Source organism: Lutjanus erythropterus, chromosome 23 (assembly GCF_056507025.1).
Source record: "Lutjanus erythropterus isolate fLutEry1 chromosome 23, fLutEry1.hap2, whole genome shotgun sequence".
Classification (NCBI taxonomy): Eukaryota; Metazoa; Chordata; class Actinopteri; order Lutjaniformes; family Lutjanidae; genus Lutjanus; species Lutjanus erythropterus.
In genome coordinates this window covers 6,994,914-7,014,245 of record NC_139339.1, presented here as the reverse complement: position 1 = coordinate 7,014,245, position 19,332 = coordinate 6,994,914, and the positions used below count along the sequence as shown (strand labels likewise).

The 19,332-nt window shown below is 40.3% G+C and overlaps 1 protein-coding gene across 1 annotated transcript in view; it reads right to left on the bottom strand.

Annotated features, from left to right (window-relative positions):
- col25a1 (collagen type XXV alpha 1 chain) overlaps positions 1-19,332 on the bottom strand; it is a 232,752-nt gene that overhangs the window by 72,591 nt on the left and 140,829 nt on the right. Inside the window, 4 exon segments of the mRNA XM_084711919.1 lie at positions 5,178-5,213; positions 7,115-7,231; positions 7,856-7,927; positions 18,496-18,522. Of these exon segments, the coding sequence (XP_084568045.1) occupies positions 5,178-5,213; positions 7,115-7,231; positions 7,856-7,927; positions 18,496-18,522 (252 nt within the window).

The following is a 19,332-nucleotide window of genomic DNA, read 5'->3' as shown; positions in this document are numbered from 1 at the left end:
CTCCCGCTTTCATTCATGTCTCGGAAATGACAAACAATGGGGCAACTGCCAGGTCAATTCCCACACTCAGCCACTTGAAGAACTTCCAGCGTGTGCATTTCTCCCGCAGCATTTACTGTACAGGAAAAATGTTTGGGCTGATCAAAGCACAGAGAATTAAGCTACATGTTGGAGCTTTACCAGCATTATACTGCAAAGACCTCATAAGTGAAAGAGAAACTTTGCACAGAAGCTGTATTTACATTAAATTAAGACACTTTCAGCTTTAAAAGGAAAATTATTTTTTTGACAGTCCGGGTCTTATTGTCTTAAGTTTGGCCGATGTAGCTGTAGGTTAGCATAACACTGTGTTAGCCACCATCGCTGTGGAGATTGCGGACATGTGTGCTTTATTTAAACTGTGTACATGTCTTATCATTCTATAAGGCCTTTAAATCACACAAGCTTTACTGCTGCTACTTCTGTAAACAAAACAGCAGCTAGCAAAAATACTGTGCAGGCCACCCAACGGACCTACAATTTAACTTTGAAGAAGTAGCTCTGAAATATCCATATTTGTAACACACTTTAAGGCCAATTCATTTACACATCAGTCTTCATATTCTGTTCTTTTCTGGTTTAAAACCTCCTGTCTTTAGGGAGAAAACTACATAAATGAATGTGGTATTATTGAAATTCAGCATCCTCACTCTCCCCTTCCAAGCATGTAGGAGAATACAGTGGCCGCAAAAATCGTCAAAAACTTAAAAGGCCCTTCGTAGATTGAATGTGTTGTGTGTCAATTCTGGGCTGATTGCTGATTGTTGTCAGGTTTTTGAGATCACAATGTCAGGACAGCAAGAGCATGAATAAAACAATTAGTCCACGGAAGGCAGAGGATCTTTTTTTTTCATCACACTGGTGAAAATGGGCTTCCACAGAAAGAGGCAGCGCATCCAGATAAGACGAGCGTATATAATGCAAATTTAGCTGTTTGTCACTGTTAACAGTCTCCACTCTGCAGTGTAAACCACAGAATTGTAGAGTAACATCAGAATACCAGATCAGGTAACAGATTTAGTTACTTCACGTCTGCATTTCCAGGGCATTAAACACAACCTACAATCACATCAGTATCTCTAAAATCCTGATGTCTGTGGGTAGTGTATAGAGTCTAAAACTATGACAATAAGACCCAGGTTGTAAAAAGAAAAAAAAAAGTTCCTTTAAGGAAAAACATATTGGTTCCACAGAAAAAAAAACTGCCTTGATGTCGAAATTTGAACATTGTTCAACTCCACCGAGCATGTCCTAAGCCATTTACTCCCATCTTTGCTCCTCATGTTTGGCTTCACATTAAAAGGAAACTTAGTCAAGGACACCAAAACATAATAGGTATGTCCTCATTATACAGGCATATTAAGTAAATTAGATCCCTAAAAAAATGTCTAAGGTGAGTCACTGGTGCATTGTGGGTAGTTATGGAATGAAGAGGATGTGAAAGGGGAGCAGCGAACTTCTGCGGTATAATTGGAAATAACACCATAAAGCAGATGGAGGAGGTTTTTTTCAGTTATGAGTGGAACACTGCATACAATACGCCACTGGTTTCCATATTTCGTCTTTTTTGAAGCAAAATCAAGTCCTAAATGAAAACTGTGTGCAAGGCTGCAAGCCACCTTTAGAGAGCTGAAGACCCCTTAATTTACCCCAGAGAGACCTTATGGCACTGATGATTTTGAACTGAGTCCTGAAAATATTTCCTTTTTCTTCTTCTTCTTCTTCTTCTTCTTCCCACCTCCCCCTCCTCCTTCTTGTTGCTCCACAAGAGCCTAATCCTTCTAACCAGCACCATATGTCCTTGGAAGGCTGCTGGAAAACTCTGGAATCTACTTCTGCCTCTTTAACAATAGCATCTACATCAAAAACGCTGAGCTGTGTCAAGTGGGAGCCGCTAGCTCACGGAGCGCCGTAAAAAGAGGCGAAAAGTTGGTTAAGGACCTCAAAATCCCTACCTTGAGTTGACTTGCGCAGATCTAAAAGTGCCAGTCAAAGATTAAAGTGGAGTCTATCGGTCTAGTTGGTTATTCACTAATTCATTTGGATTTTCAAAGGCCAATCAAGGGTGTGGACTGGTGTTTCTGGGTGGAGAATTTCTTTTTATTCCTGCTATAGAGGTTTAACAGTTTTCTCCATCTTATCTTTCTACTATTTTTCATCAGAAGTAGCTGCTACAACTGTCCAACTAGGTATCATTCCAAAGTCCTGCCAGTGGTCAACCTCCTGTCTTGCTGTTTCAACATGCTGAGTCTAGTGCATACCGCATCTAAGTGCAGGAAATAAAAAAGGGGAAAGTCGACCAAGGTACCAAACTTGATCAACTGTTATTGGAGCACAGAGCAAAAAGGAGTGACTAGAAGGGTCAAGTGCACAAGAATCACTTATAGGAGGAATTCCTGAAAAAAAACAGGTGTAAATTGATAAGGGAAATAGATAAAGGGGAGTTATGCTTTTTAGTTCTTGTGGCCTCTATCTTTATTTAACATATAGTAAACCTGGATAAATGTGGCAGGATGATGAAATACGTGAGGAATTTGATAACTTGTAATGAGCAAACCTGTGTTGCTTCTTTCCCTCCAACCAACAGCAAACAACCTGTTGTCTGGAAACGGAAGCACGAAACTGCAACTGCGTTTGAGCGGCCATGTCACATCTTTTTACGACCTCTGAGACGCGCTCATCTCATGCTGCTTTACAGGGGTGGGGGGGGGATTGATTTCCAAATGATGACATTATTCCTTGTTAAAAGTACATTAGTGTCACGCTGTGTGTGTACTAGTGAAATAGTACGCCTTATTTCAAGAATTACAGTGAGCGGCGGTTATTTTTTATTCAGAGCTCTGCGCGAGGCCTCCGAGCTCATTGTGAGTGGGATTCACCGTTCATCATTTGGAGAAATACTCCAGCTGCTGTCGTGGGCCGTTGTGTAAGCACCGGAGACTTATGGGGATACACCTGGGACCACTGGGAAATCTACTGCAATTTATACACTGTAAAAAAAAAATCATACAGCAATTCAGCAGAAATTTCCTCACTACCTTAAAGCTACTACAAGGAGGTTTTTTTTAACTGGTTATGAAGCAGTTTCAATTTATTACTCCTGCCTCTACATGACCTATACAACTATATAAGTCATATAGAGGCAAGAAGACTGGCTATTTCTGTGTAGTTACTCTTAATACCTGCCACTGGGTAGGTGTCTCTATGAAATAAGACTGTGTTTACATTTTCCAAGGCAAAGCTGCAGTGAGTAGTACATCAGCCAGCTAAAGAGAAGCTGGAGGAGTATTTTTTATGTTGTATTTTATGATGATTACAGTGGAAACACTACCTGTTTTTGTCCAAAGGGGCCTCCAACAGCAACACAACATGAAAAGTTCCTTGTAGTGGCTTTAATGTAAATTTATTTGTTAAATTTTCTAGTATTTTTTTTATGACAACACTACAGAACTTATAAAGCTGAATTATCCTACAGTTTAATCTTTTGAGTTGAAATGGGGAGTTGAATGAATGTACCGCACAGATTTCAATCAACTCGTTAAATTAAGTTTCTAAAGATATATGATAAGCATAGCAGACTTCCCAGCATGCATTGTTTGAGAGTGAAATTATCTGAGAACCTTCTTTTTTATAGTCTGAAGAAAACATATATGACGAAAACTTGTTATGTGTCTCTAAAACATTTGTTTTCACAATAATGAAAACACCGTGAACCATGATGACATTTAACTGACTGAAGATTTGTTGGCTCAACTTAATATCTTAAGCTTATTGAACATGTTTTCTCAAGTACAACTGAATTAATATCGGGTTTATTTGTCCTGAAATGTTCATCTGTTTTGTGTCAACTTGTCTTTTCAGATTCAGTTACCAACTTTTTAAAAGTTAAAACATATAGTTCATTTTTACAGTGTGCATTCATGACACCACGGATTTCAAAACAAAACTTTGCTGCTTGCACAGCTATGATAATGGATCACAGGGATAATGGATAAAACATATAATTAAAGCCAACAAACTCTGAAAACTTCAGCAACATAAAAGCAGACAGAGGGTAACGTGTTAAGTGACCTAAAAATGATAAGCAATTTTAGCTTTAAACTCCTCTTCCTCTCTGGTTAATGCATCTCTCTCGTCATTTAAGCCTCGCCATCCTTTGTTTTCTCTGTCCGTTTCTTTCCAATCCACCAACTTTTTCCACACCCTGGACGAGGTCCGAGGAGATGGAATCAGAGATGAAAGCGCTTGATAGCACCTCCTCTGTCAGCTTCACTTACTCTCCCCTGCACTTGTGAAAACTGACATCACCGAAGTGTTTTCGCATGTCACGTTTTCCGTCCTCGCTTTCCCTGGAATCTGGCTTGACCTATTCAATGTAGCTTTTATGAGGAAACTTTAATCAAATGCTTTATTTGCTGAACACCACAAGCAGTATCCAGTTGCTGTTAACTGGAACAGCTTGTCCCTACTGTTTAAAGGGTTTTGCGAGAGAAAACAAACGGTTTTGCAGGGTATCATAAAATGTGTCATTAATATTCACCATAGTACCCATAAACCACCTTATGAATATCCCGTAAATGAAATGTACAATTAAAAAAACATCCTAAGTGGCAGTATCCCTAAATGATTGCTTTGCTGGCCAAAAACACAAGATTAAAATTGATTAACTCTGTGGAAGAGCTAAATTGAAATAGATGGAGTGAATTTTTGATACCAGACCACACAGCTGGTTAGTTGGTTAGAAAATTAAACTGGTTATCAAATTAAATGCATCTAGGGAAAAAACAAGACTTAAAAAAAAAAAAAAAAATTATAACACTGTTACTGTTTAGTTTGACAAAACTAAAGTCAAGGGATTATTCTTGAACTTAGTTCAGCGCACACCCCAATCAAACTCTCCATAAAACCATATTGTGTTTTTGTTATGCTGTGGTCAGATTTGTGCTAAGCTAAGCTAGATGTGGCTTCATATTTCCTCAATAGGTATCAACCTTCTTGTCCCACTCTAAGCAAAAAAGCTCCAAAGAATTGTATGATGGTTAATTGCAAACTTACATAGTTGCTAACTTAGTTAACTGCTAATCCAAGTTAAGCTACCATGAACAGAAAAGTTTCCAAAAGGAAAAGTCTGTGCTTACCATGGGTCCCATTTCTCCAGGCTGCCCTGGATCGCCCTATGGTGAATACAAAACAACCAGTTAATGGAAAAGCCTTATTTTAAAAGTTGAGAACACACATGGAATTTTAAAAGTATAATAAACAGTATTCTCCAGAGTAATACAAGTCAAATATTCTGGTGAAAAATGCAGTATTTTCCACATTGTGGTTGAACTCCCCGTTTCTTTTAGTGTTTGGCCTCTTTGGTGCAAAGGGGCCAGGTTGCCAAGTGGAGCTCAGCATTGTTCTGCTCGTATACCGAGTTGGCTGGGAGGCGTTTATCATGCTGTGGCACCTGTACCCTTCACTGTCTCTGTCCAACAACCTTGTTCAAGTCTCTGCTTTTGGTTCACGCCTGGCTCTTGGATGTTCTCAGGGTAGAAAAGAGACATATGCCGTGTCCAGATTTCAATGCCAAATCCATGCTTGAACATTATTCCATTTTTGCATCTTTGTGACATTTACAGGACAATTTTTGCCACCCTCCTTCTGAGTGATTCACAGCAGGAGAAATAAATCAGGAGAGAAATAAAGCGCCCCAGCAAGAGAAATTTTAATGTCTCAGAAAAATGCTACAACTATTGCAAACGCAACTAGAACTAAAAACAATAATCATCAAAACCTTGGAAAGAAGCAGATAAACAACACTTAATATTTTTGCACTCCCACTGTAAACACTGCCAGGACAATAAAGATCAGCTGGAGCCCCTCAGAAGGTTTTATGGTCGAACATAATTGACAGGCCTTTTCTGTTTCTTCTTTCTCTCACAGGCAGAGTTCACATAAATTAGTGTGATGCCAGTGACAGCCTTCGCAGACATGGAAAATGTTACGTTATAATGAAAAACAACTAAGCAAATGTAAATCCATACAGTCAAGTGTTCTCTCGGGAGCATTTTCATATTTAGCTAAAAACATTAGGGCAATGAACTGCAACGTAGCTTGTCTAGTCTCCATTAGAGAGGTTTTCATTGGGATAAACCCTCCCGGCGCTGAGTCGGAGCAAAATTGAACATGACTACAAAAAAAGCTGAACTTGTTTTACTCTTAATGGAAACAATGCAGTATTTTTTAAAGGAAATATCCACAGAATTATACTGATCCAATACACCAACTGCAAAAGAAAATCTTTGTTAAGCTAAAAAGGATAGTTTGGATTATTTTAAGTGTCCACAGCAGTACACTGCTTAACTTCTGCACAGACAGGAATGCCAGTGCAGAAGTTAAGCAATGTACTGCTGTGGACAGGGTCAGCAACAAAATGTATTTTAGCCATCAGTTTCAATGTATCCTATATTTAGAATCATTTCACCACTTAACTTTGCCATCAGATGTCCTTTTCTGCTGGGAAACTCCAGTTATAAAAGCCAAATATCGCCATCTTCAAACCAACCAAACTCCATAGGTAAAGTTAGTGATTTTACCCCACTGGTTGCAGGACTTACTGATCTACTGTTGCCTCAATCTCTTAGTTTGTTTGTGTTATAGTGTGACTTTGCTGAATCCAAACTAACCTTTTGAAACACAGAAGCCACACAATAATACAAACTAACTAACAGATGGCAGCAGTGGTAGACCAGCATCTCCTCTTTTGTGCAAGGTAAAATTACTGATTTTGCCTGTGGGGTTTGGTTGGTTTGGAGAGAGTGATATTCAGCTCATATAATGGTGGTTTCCTGTCTGAAAAGGCCATCTGATGGCAAGGTAAAGTGGTGAAATTATTCTAAAGCGTAATCTGATAAACCGATATTGATCTTTTAAGTGAACCTTTTTTAAGTGGCTAAAACACCTTTTGTTGCTGTCCATGTCCACAGCAGTACATTGCCATCGATTGGTACCTCATTCAACCCTACATCAAATAATCCTGACAATTTCATAATCAGACTTGCTCAGCTGGCAGGTGAAAATCAATACTCACTGGTAGACCAGGTACACCTCTGGGCCCATCTTTCCCTGTGTCCCCTGGAGGCCCCCTTGGCCCAGGAGGGCCCGGTGGCCCCGGAGGCCCAGGTGGTCCTGCTTGGCCTTGATCTCCCTGTGCGGCAAAATAACACATCCAAACATCATTAATCTGTGATATTGCTGGATCCACTGAGATTGGAGTGGACTGCAGTTAAATGATAATGAAGAGAGAGTAGTAGAATGATCTCGTGGGTGGCTATGGGCTGGGGAGAGTTTGCATTCTGGGTCTCATGGCTAAGGCTAGAATACAGAAGATGGAGCTGAAATGTACTTGATTTATAGTGGAAACAGTAATCCCTTAAAATGCATGCATTCCTAAATGGACTTAATGAGTTGAATAGAGGTTGTGCATTAGGCACTGACTGAAAAAGAGCTCTAATAATCAGGGTGAAAATATGCTGAAAATGTGTGGTCCATTAAAACACTGAACTATAAGAAACTCTAAGAAAATATTCAGCAATCTAACTTGCAGGGAAATGCCGTAAGTAGTGCCAGGACAGTAATTCATTTTACCTTAATAAAACCTTGTTTTCTAAGAAGAAAGTTCCCTTTAACAATAACAGAGGGAGTATAAATACGAGTACTGACAGCTCTGTCTGAAGGCTCGCATGCAAACTGCAGAATGCCCAGAGAGAAGTGACTCGGTGAGACTTGGCACGATGGACAGAGAGAAGAAGAGTGAGGACACAGCCACTACCTTAATGAGCCGCCGCTTTATGAGCTGCTGGTCAGCGGAAAGAAAGCCATGATTGATCTTAGGGAAGACCATCTGAGCAGGTGTGTGAGGTCAAGAGGTCGTAGGTCAGAGGTGAGAGAAGGTTGAAGGAGGATGAGGTCCCAGAAGAAGAAGGAGGAGGAGGGAGGAGGAAGGCAAATGCAAAAAGAAACAGAGTTTGTTAGAAAGGCCTGTGTTCATGAACCCCCGGTCCAGCGCCTTCACAGATGGAGGTGGGGGGAGAAATCCACACTTTTCCAGCATGGAGGTGGTTTGCTTCGGAAGTCTGGGCTTTTTTTTCTTGGAGCAATGGCCCATAATTACCACCTCAGGGGTGCGAGGGCGCCACAGCGGCCTCACAGTCCCCTGAAAAATGGGAATTTCTCCTCCTCTGTGAAAGCGCTGTCATCATCTTCATCGCGCCTGCTGCTCAGTCAGACACCGGGAGCTGCACACACCGAAACCAGAGTTCTTGACCTTCTCAGTTGAGGTTGATTTCTAACCTTGTTCCTTTCAGTGCATGCATTATTCTGCTGGTGTCCATTGGTATTAAGTGGCTTCATCCATCGCTGAAACAATCCTCAAGGCCAAATTGGTGGATTGAAGGATTTGTGGTGAACCATGGGCTTGAGCTTTAAGAAAACATTTTGCCACTTTGGTTCATCATCGTATTCCTCTTGGAATTCCTTCCATTTATTTTAGCATCAATGGACACGAGCCAGACCATGTCTTGGTTCTTGTTCCAGTCAGCTACACATTACTGGGCTGTAAAAGGCCACCTTTGCTTTCAATGGGAACCTGGCATGTAGCATGCAACTGAAAGACTGGTAGCGGCAGTGGGGGGAAGAGGATAACGATTGACTGGCTGTGATTAATTAGATGGGTTTTCTTCCTGTGCCTAGTCTATCATCGGGCTTTGAGGAAAAAGCAGCAGACAGTGATTCATTTGCTCCCAGTGTGTGCTGCGGAGGGGTCGGACTGAGCAGCTCGGCGGCACCACCACAGACAAACCTTGACAGTCAGGATCTGATTGCTGTGCAAAGCAGCCAGCGTAGGGAGACCAGGCAATCCCTAAAGGGACACACAGCAGAACATGGCACAACACACGCATGACATTCAAACACTGGGTGGACAAAAACAGTAAAAGGAGGAAGAAGATAAGCATCTGACTTCTAAATACTCTCACACATCTGTGGAAAAAGCTGTATAATATGTGAAATCCTGTATGCATACTACACATAAGTAAAAATACAACACTTTTATTTTTGCTCGCATTTTTCATGAGCTGAAGTAAAAAGTTTTAAGACTTCTTCTGGGCACTTCATGTCTAAACTTTGTCAACCCAACCAACAAAGACAACGTGTACTAACCCATCATAGAGCTAGAGATACCTATTTCTTTTTTCAAGATAAAACTGCACATTTTAGAGTTCCCTTTTGTTGTGATCATGTGCAATCATGCTGTTAAAATCTGAGAGAAATAAACCTTTTTGCGCACACAGAAGAAGTTTTAGATCTTTTACTTCAACTATTGAAAAATGTGAGCAAAACCAAGTGTTGCATTTATATTTTTGTTGGTATATTTGAGGGTTTTTCTTGAAACTGTCAAAAGCCAACATCAATTTAAATGTCAAACAATTTGTTTTGAAGACCAGACTAAAACAAAACCAACATTTTATCTCCACCATTCTTCATTAACCAGTCCAAGTTTACTCTCCGCTATGAAACTGTGTGTACAGTGGCACTGGGACCATCCTGTGTAGAGCGTACGCTAAAACGTCATAGCCGAGTAACCGTTTCCTGTCGTTTTCTTCCAAATATTCAGGACACGGGCATTTGCTGAGATCATATCATAGAGCAGACTCTGAGCTCTAACATGCTGTAAATTGAGGAGCCTGTATTGTTCAGAGTTTTTTGGGAACATCAAGGGATTGTGATGTTCTCTGGAAATTCAATCAAATGGTCTCCAGTTCCTCTGTCAACAATCGTCATGACAGATGTGATCCACTCATGAAAACTGAATAAAAGAAGAAAGAGTCAGGCCTCCGCCTTGTTAAAAGGAGACAAGGGCTTATAGCTGGATGCTAACTTTAATCTGAAGCCAGAAACGTTGACATATCGTCAGCTGAACATGGTTTTGACTGTTATGTGCAGATAAATGCACTCCATTAAGTTTCAATCACTGTCATTAATCATTCTTTACAGGGATATTATCCATACTTAGACATATAGCCTACATACTTTTTTCATTGCGCTTGCTTGTTGCTTTCAAGCCCGTCAAGCAAAGTCCTCGACAGTGATGAGTCTTTAACAGTCAATTTGCCGTATAAATGTCAACTGAAAAATGAACTGAACACTCGCAAAACCCCTCCCCTGACGAGCGATTGATCATAGCTTAGTAACCATAACCTTGCGGGGCAGGTTTTCTCAAGAAGCAATATATACTAAAGCTCAACAGTGATCGTCCACTTTTTGAAGGGCTCCAGTTTCTGTAAGTGAATTTTCCTTTTATTCAGTTTCAAGCCTGGAACCAAGCCAACCAACTAGGAGATGAATTGTGACCATAGAACCATTGAATTGGAGCAGAAAGAAAAAGGGAAAGGTACGAAGCTGTGCACATAATTATCTTCACATTGAAGGAATTATTTATCCCATACACAAGATCAAAAGTGTACATGAAAGGACGTAACAGTTTATTTATCTGCTCTAACTACATCAATTTGTGGTTACATTAAAAAATAATTAGCACCTTGCACATCCTCTGTGTACCATTTTCCCATTGTTTTGAGGTGAATCCTGGGTGCTATCCAAGTGCAAGCTTAACGTAAGTGACTCTGCCCTGCTGTTTATTGGATTTGGAGAAGTTTACACTCAAGATTGCCAAACCCATCAGTTCATTGTTATCCTAAAAGATACAGCTCTTTTGTAACATTGAAAATTAAAATATGTTATGATAAAATATAACATGACAGCTCATGTAAGGTGCAAAAGGTGTACCAACAGTAACTAAAGGGGATAGAACTTAAGGAACAGTCAAAGGAGTTTTTAGCTTCAATGCTAAAAAGTTCTGAGGCTGGGCAATATGGATAAAATCACCTCAGTATTAATATAAATATTGCAACAATATTGGTGCTTTCACAAAATGAGATATTTGCTAAATAATCACCAGTAATGTGTACATAATGTCTAAGTGGATTAAGAAAAATAATCAAACAGCTAGAAGCTGATCAGAGTTCAGAAAAATTACATCACTTCAATGTAATGCAGGCTTCAAAATCATGGTATATCATGATATAATGATGTCCAAAATCTCATATCACATATCATCGATGTATTGCCTGCCCAGCCCCACTAAGCGTGAAGAGGAACATGCAGAGATATATTCCCTTGTTTAAGCTGCAAGTCTTGCTCCACCATAAATAACCAACCTGAATGGAAGTGATGAAAGTATTTCTCAAAGACTGGCACACTAACATAAACATGCCCTGTAAGAGATCAATCTCCCTCTATATTCAAGTTAAAGATAAAATCTAGCCTTTTCAAATATGGCTTTGGTGCCATCCCTCTGGTTTTCCACAGATAATTCAAAAAGCATGGCTCATTAAGAATATGGCTTTCAAGGCAGGCTGATTTAATTCAGCCCTGCAGCAGAACAGAGCAATGGATACTCTTACACTGCAGACAATGGCCACGCTGTGTGTAACTGGGATTGAAGCGCAAATATTTCTCAAGTTATTTACAACCTCAAACATCTTGAGCACAAAGAAGGAAAACGAGTACTGGATTATGGTCGATGGGGGAACGGACAACACAAAGAGTCCAGGACTGAAAGTGTGTTGTGGTGCGTGAGCAGGCTGGCACACGCGACTGTTTTCAGGGTTGTAGCCTTTTCACTTTTGCAATCAGTCTGATGCATCTGTAAGGAGAGACACTGCACTCTCACAAATAAGGGTTCCAAAAGGGTTCTTCCTGACAGGCTGCAGTTCTACCCACAACCATCTGCTTTGTAAGAATAGGGGTTCCATTCCATTTTTGTTTGAGTTTGAGTTATTCTAGGATTGTTGACTGCCTTTTCAATTTCAACACTGGTAACTTAAATTGTTAAAATGATGAATGACCACAACCAACAATCTACGGGATTCAAAAATTCTTTTTCTTCATCTGCAGAATACAATATGGTTCTTTGTAGAACCTTTAAAGGACAAGAGGGTTATAGTTGAAACCCTTATTAAATATATTATTACTATTAGTGGGTTCTAAATGAAACCTTTGCAATATTAAAGGATTCTGTAGAAAACTCTTGTTGGGTTCTACATGACACCCATGTAATATAAAAGAGTTCTCAACAGAACTTCCTCTGTGGGTTCTAGATGAAGCCTGTGGAATATAAAAGGGTTCTCAATAGAACACCCTTTGTGGGTTCTACATGAAATCCTTGCAGTATAAAAGGGTTCTCTGTAGAACCCTTTGGTTGCATTCTAGATGAAACCTTAGAAATATAAAAGTTTTCTTGATAGAACAACATGGGTGGGGTTCTGTGAAAACCTTGGACTGTTTCTTGGGTGGGTTCTTGTTAGCACCATCACAAGCTGAACCCAGAGAGCATTCTGGGTGGAACCATTTACATCATAGAAGGGGTCTCTGTTGAACCTCACATAGCAGGTTCTGGATGATATCTTTTACAGATGGTTCTTGGTAAAAACCCTCTGAAAGCGTTTCAATTGAAACCTTTATAAAAAGGTTCTACCAGGAACCAAGAAGGGTTCTCCTATGGCGACAAGCTGAAGAACTGACCAATGTGTATTTGAAATGTGTAAAAAATGAATTATTGTCCAAAGAAAAGCAGTTGGTTTGATTTTTCTCTGCAGGAGATGAAGCAAAGAGAAGAAGATCTTGACTTAGGTGTTGTTTCGTGCTCGCCCTGCGTCGCCCGTACGCTGATGTCTATGTGTGAGAATGATAACGACACGGCGGTTGACAGAGAATCCTAACCATTCACAGATTGCTTTGTTTTGCTTTTCTCCTCCAAAACGGATGTCGGCTATTTTGTGAGGGGCTCTATTGGTATGTATCTGCCTGCAGCAAGATGACTGCAACTGTAGTAAACAAAAAGCCAGATATGGGGACAATCAGCAACAGCCGTCATAGGACACTGGCCAGAACCGGCATCTCCTCGACCACACCAAACACATAAAACATCCTGAGCAAATACTGGCTGTGGCATTTTCTGAATATCTATATGTGGAGTGGATTACCAATTCTGTGTACAGATGGCTTTAATACATTTAAGAGAGGAATAATACATTCATTTGAAGCCTCAGATTTGGCATCAATCTGATACATCAAATTTATCTCAAGTCAAATTGATTTCATGTGCAAACAGTAGACTGTAAAACACTTCTTTGTTCACGACTGAAAAGTCAGATCCTGGAAATTACATAATCACACCCTCTTTATTTTGGAAGAACATTGCAAATTGGTCAAATCCCAGGATTTGAGAAGCGAAGAGCTGGACAAACATGGGCAGATTCCTTGTGAAATCTCAGGAATTTTTCCTCTAACTGACCCAGGGATTCACCAGCCTTTGCTGGACACCTGTAGCTACTGGTGTCATTCATCAAAAAGACCACACACACCTTTCTATGTGATACATTTAGCCAGTAACTCCTGTTAATTGTGTACCACCAGCGGAGCTCGAATGGTGGCCACACATTTGTTTGTCAAAACTGGGCAATTTATTATTTGTTGCTTGGTTAACCTTTGGTGTTTGCACGCGGCCTTTGACCCTTAGGGCCGACAAATGGCTGACCCTGACATGTGGGGAGCAGGCAGAGGAAGTGTGTGTCTGTGAGGACATTCTGCCGGCCATGTGGCGATTCTCACACACCGTTCTGGCCACAAAGGCTGAGGGCTTTTGACTGGACACCTTGATTTGACCTTAGAAGACGAGCATCTATTGTATACAACAGCGTTTTTATAGTTAACTATGTGGGCAAATAGTCCAACAGTTTAAGAAAAAACACAAGGGAAAGGCTGAAAAGAAACAAAATAAATTCCCATGACCTTCGATCCCCCAGCCAGCTAATGTTAAAAGGGTACAAACAGTACAGGTTTTGGAGCAGATGCCATCCATACGTTTTGTTTTTTTTTCAGCGACGTCCCTGCTTATTTCAGCAAGACAATGCCAAGACGCATTCTGCACTTGTTACACCAGTGAAGCTTTGTAGTAAAAGCGTTTTCCTGCCTGCAGTCCAGACCTGTGTCCCATTAAAAATGTGTGGCGCATTACGAAGCAACAACTGGGACCAGGGAGAAGTCGTACATCAACCAAGAACGGGAAAGAGTTTCGCTGTAAAACCTCGACAATTAGTGTCCTTAGTTCTTAAATACTTGTTGTTGAGTGTTGTTAAAAGAAAAGGTGACGTAACATGGTGATAAACGTGCTTCTGTCTCAACTTTCTTGGGAAAATGTTACAGGCACCTATGAGTTTATCAGTTTAAACAGTAATATCTTGTTTTTCTGATGTATTCAACTAACTACACATGTTGAAAAGGATTTTAAAACAGCCTTTTGGAATTGGGGTTGTAATGCAAACACAAATAGTCTGTCCTTTAAATGACTATGATGTGTGAAGGACATATTCTTGACAACCTCTGTTGTTTACATGTTCCTCCATATGGGTTTAATAGCCTCTCTGCACACAGTCAATACTAAGCAAGAAACAAGCTACAAGGTCAGACAACACTCGTCCTGTTGTGTCTTCATTTATTAAGGAAATCTCTTTTATACGGTTCCACTACGTTCACCTACAAATCTAATGCGCAAAGTCAATATGCTGCTCTGGGGAGGTAATATGATTGCTGTTGACCTAGACAGCTTTCATTCCCCTGTAGGCTTTCATATGTGACTGTGACTGCGTGTTAATTTGTACCTGTTAGGGGACAATTTTGCTGTAATTGGAAGTTAATGAAATGCTATCTTGATGCGGACAGTTTATTTATTTACTCTGCAAGACAAATAGGACCTGGTTGGTCCCTGGTACAACTCTCTCAGCCGCGCTGCTGTTTACAAAGTGTAAATCATTTCACTGATAGAGACAGATGACTCCATTTCCGAGGTTAAAAAGGTACAAATTATGAGCAAAACCAAAGAAGTTCTATGCAAATGGCGACAATTTTCTGTGGTCGACCCAACAAAAGATGCTTCCTTTTTGCTGGTTTGCAGTGCTTCAGCCTTTGAGCTGATGATTATCCAAAACAACATTTACTAATAATTCATAAATGGTTTATAGTTAGGTTATTTCTAAGGTTGTAAACACTTTATAAATCATTAGTAAGCTGTTACAACACATGAACAACATGAACCCACATTTATCTGTACTGTTCAGCCTCAGACCTCATTGCTTACATTGTCTTCTCCATCAGCAGCATTTATACCTGTCAGCTTCTTAAGATAACTGTGAATAAATAAGCTAAATAATAAATAAATGTCTAAATAAATTCGCATTTAACCACAGTCAGAATGTGTTGATAGTCTGAAAGTTTCATTCAGCACATTAAATTATCATAAAATTACCAGATTGCTGGTATTTCTTCAGGACAGAATTCCAGGTGAGGCACAGCTGTTAATCTTCTTTTATTTGATATACTGATCGTCCAGTCTTCGTCATCAGTGAATTGCAATTTATTTTACACTTTAGAGGCTCCCATTTGCAGTTTTAAATGTTAGTAACCGAGTAATAACATGTATTGTCTCTTCCTAAGTCCCGCCTCATTTCCCCTTCTGCGCTCCAGTAGCAGTTGAGCAAGTCAGGAACCTTAGTCAACGTTCTCCTCTCCTGTTCCCCGTGCTTAGTTGCACCATGTGCTAGACTCAGCTATGTTGAAAAGAAAACCAAATTTTAAAGATGTTTACAAGATGTTGCTGCATGACCTGTAAAAGCAACATATACTGTATAGTCGCATTTTAAGTTAGCTAATATTAGCAAAATGTTAACTAGCTAGCTAATCTACATCACTTGTTAGCTAGCTAGTTACATCTGATAGCAAACATTAGCAAAACACAAACATACTAGTAGCTAAACAATTAACATCAATCTTTAGTTATCTAGTTAAGGTTTCGCTAACATTAGCCAACTTAAGATGTGACGATATATGTAGCTAACATCTTCAAAATATGTTTTTCTTTTCAGCATAGACAAACCCAGTACAGTGAAAGGAGAAATTTGACTAAAGTTGCATGCTTTCTCGACACAGAGCAAAAAGGGGCGGGACTTAGAAAGGGAATATTAGTAGTAAGCAGTAACTGGATCTTGCCAAATAGTGAGCCCACATCGATATATAAAAACTGTGTTATAACTTCTTTTTAATGATTAAAAAGTCTTTAGAACCTAATTAATGACCCAATTAAGAACAATTTTATAAAGATAGTCTGCTTGTAAAATGAACCAAGGAAACTAAGGATATCACAGAGCTGGAAATATATTTATAAACCTTGTAAAAGATCCACAGTCTGTGTCAACTTGGCTGTCATTTTGAGGAGTGCCCGCAAGTAACATAAGAAGTATCACTGTGAGACCACTAATCAAATTTCACCAGCAAGGTCATTTGTATTGACTGCCAAATCATAAGAAATGCGGTGCTTTGACGTGCAGAACCGGCCCCGGAGGAGAGCTGACTAAGTTAATTGGCAAACTACTAACGTCTGGGTGGGCGCCAATAGAGAATTGGGATCAGATCCACTCGGGAGATGGCTGGTGTTCTGGTGACAAGACAAACCTCTGCGTTGTTGTACTCTCTAACCTCTACTTGCTCTCTGCCCTCATGGAAATCAATTACAGGCATTTAAAGCGACTCCGACTCCATACAATCTCTGCTCGGTGACGCCAGCAGATGCAGAGGAAGTGGAAAAAAAAGTGTGTGTGCACGTGTGCCTGTCCCAGTTAATGCAATCTACTTTAAACAAACCTGTGCAGCCACAGTCCTTTTTTTTCAATGCTGGTTCATTTTTTAACCATTATTTGAGAAAAATGAGGGCGCGCTGGCTGCTAGGTGGAGATAGAGTAATTCATTTCAGAGTCTGTCAAGCACGGAAAAGCACTCACATCATCATCATTTAGAAGCTGCACTTTTATAGACATGTCAAACTACAGAGCTGGAAATGATTAAAGCTTTGAATACGCCATGTCACGTCGAGGATTGAAGTGAATCACGAGTAATTATAGAGACAGAGCTAGTTGGCTTTTGATTATAGCTGAGATTGAGCAGATATCTTCTGCTGATGTGCAAAAGCTTGCACTCATGTTCAATTTGAAGACAAGAGGCTGAAAAACGGTCTTTTCATCTCAAAAACAGGGTTTCTGCAGATTTCAACAAGTTAAATTGGAGACTTTTTAAAGACCTTTTTAGGGCCATTATGAATGCAATTCAAGACCGACACTCTTGGAAGTAAGGGTTCCAAAAGGGTTCCTCCTGAAGGGCTGAGGTTCCACCCAGAGCAGTTAGTTTCTGAGGACAGGGTCTGTGAAGGGTTCTAAGGGTTCAATTAAGAACTCTTTTTAGACGAATTAGTTGTTCAAACATTGGCTTTTTTTCAAGAGTTCTTTGTGCCACAATAGAACCACCTGAGTGGTAGATAAAACCCCTAGAATATAAAAGGGTTCTTCCTGCATGAACCCCCTCCATAGGTTCTAGAAAAAATCCTTGGAATATAAAAGGGTTCTTCTTTGTAGAACCCCCTGGGTAAGGTCTTGGTAAAACCCTTGAAATATAAAAGAGTTCACAGCAGAACCTCCTGGGTGGGTTCTAGATAAAACCCCTGGAATATAAAAGGGTTCTCGGTAGAACTCCCTGGGTGTGCTCTTGTTAGCACCCTTAAAAGGTGAAAAGGTTCTGAATAGAACCCCCAGAGAGGGTTTTGGTTGGAACTATTGCACTGTATAAGGGTTCTCTGTAGAACCTCTCATATGGGAAGCTGGGTAGAACCTTTAACAGGTGGTTTTATAATCCTTTATGTAGGGTTCTAGGTAGAACCCTCTGAAGGGGCTTCAAGTAAAACCTTCATAAAAGGTTCTACTGGGTTCTCCTATGGAGACAAATCAAATAACCCTTTATGGTTCTAGTGAGAACCTTTATTTCTAAGAGTGTATTTCATGCCCATACTGGCATAAAAAGTATGTTAATTAATCTCTTACTAATTTATTATTATCATAAATGAAATCTAACAATCAGTTGGTTTTGTTTTGTAATTGTTGCATCACTACAATTTTTTCCCAAACACACATTTACAAGTGACATGAACTTCATTATCCAATTAACTTTTAGACAATTTAAGGCATGTTTTGGGCCAAAAATTCAGATTATTGGAATTTAAGGACCTGCAGAAACCCTGGAAAAGTATACCGCGCCGTGCCTTCCAAGGTATCTCGCACGTTTTCCTGCCCATTCTTCATGTAGAAATAAGCAGCGCTGAAATGCTTGTTGTATTTGGCCAGACGGGAAGAACGCTATCCGTGGAATTTCATGCATCTCAAACCTTTTACCCACAATTCTGCTGGGGGGGGGAGGAGACACACACAGTCACATTCATCAAGTAATCACAAGAAGTTGGAGTAAACCACATACCCGTGGTCCTTGGTCGCCTTGATCCCCCTGCGGGAGGAAAGAAAGAGAATTTGTCTTGAAATGCGAGGGGTCGAACGCGCACAGAAAACACTCACGCACACACAGACACGAGCACAGTGCTAATAATAAGCAGCGAAATCACTGAAGCATAACTCAGAACACATTGATAAAGGAAAATAATACAGGAACCCTCAACTATTCATTGTGGTTGAGAGTAAAATCACTTATGATAACATGGACTGACATGAATTGGGTATGAGAGAAAGGGAAAGAAAGAGAGCAGTGGCGTGAGGTTTTGGTGGGTTTGGTGAGGGGGGGTGGGTGGCGGTGAACTGCATTGCCAGGCCAGATTTTATGCCCCAGAGATCTTTGGCTTTCTGCCTCTTTTGGGGGTAGATCCCTGCGGACGGAGCGCGTTCCTGAAGGGGAAAACGTTTGGTTTCGAATCAACCTGTGTGTGGAAGGCTGTGGGTTTATCACATTAGGGTGAAACCGAAGCAAAAGTACACTTTTGTTTAAAACAACTGAAGGACGACCAGATGTTGGACACTGAATTATAACCTTAATCTGTCTCGAATCGGATAACTGAACATGCATCTCGCTTGATGCACCCCGCTCTCCTGTTGGCGGGGTTACAATCTAGCCGCAGCGGTAAAATGAGCCGAACGACTTATCACACATGGATGGGAATTTTGCTCAAACAAACTTCAGAGTAATGCCTGTGCAATTTCACATAAAACAGCTCTCGGAATTTTTGCAATTTTTCATTGGACACCCGTTCCAAAACTGGTTTTAATGGGAAAACAGTTGTGAATGGCCACACTGATGCACGCTGTA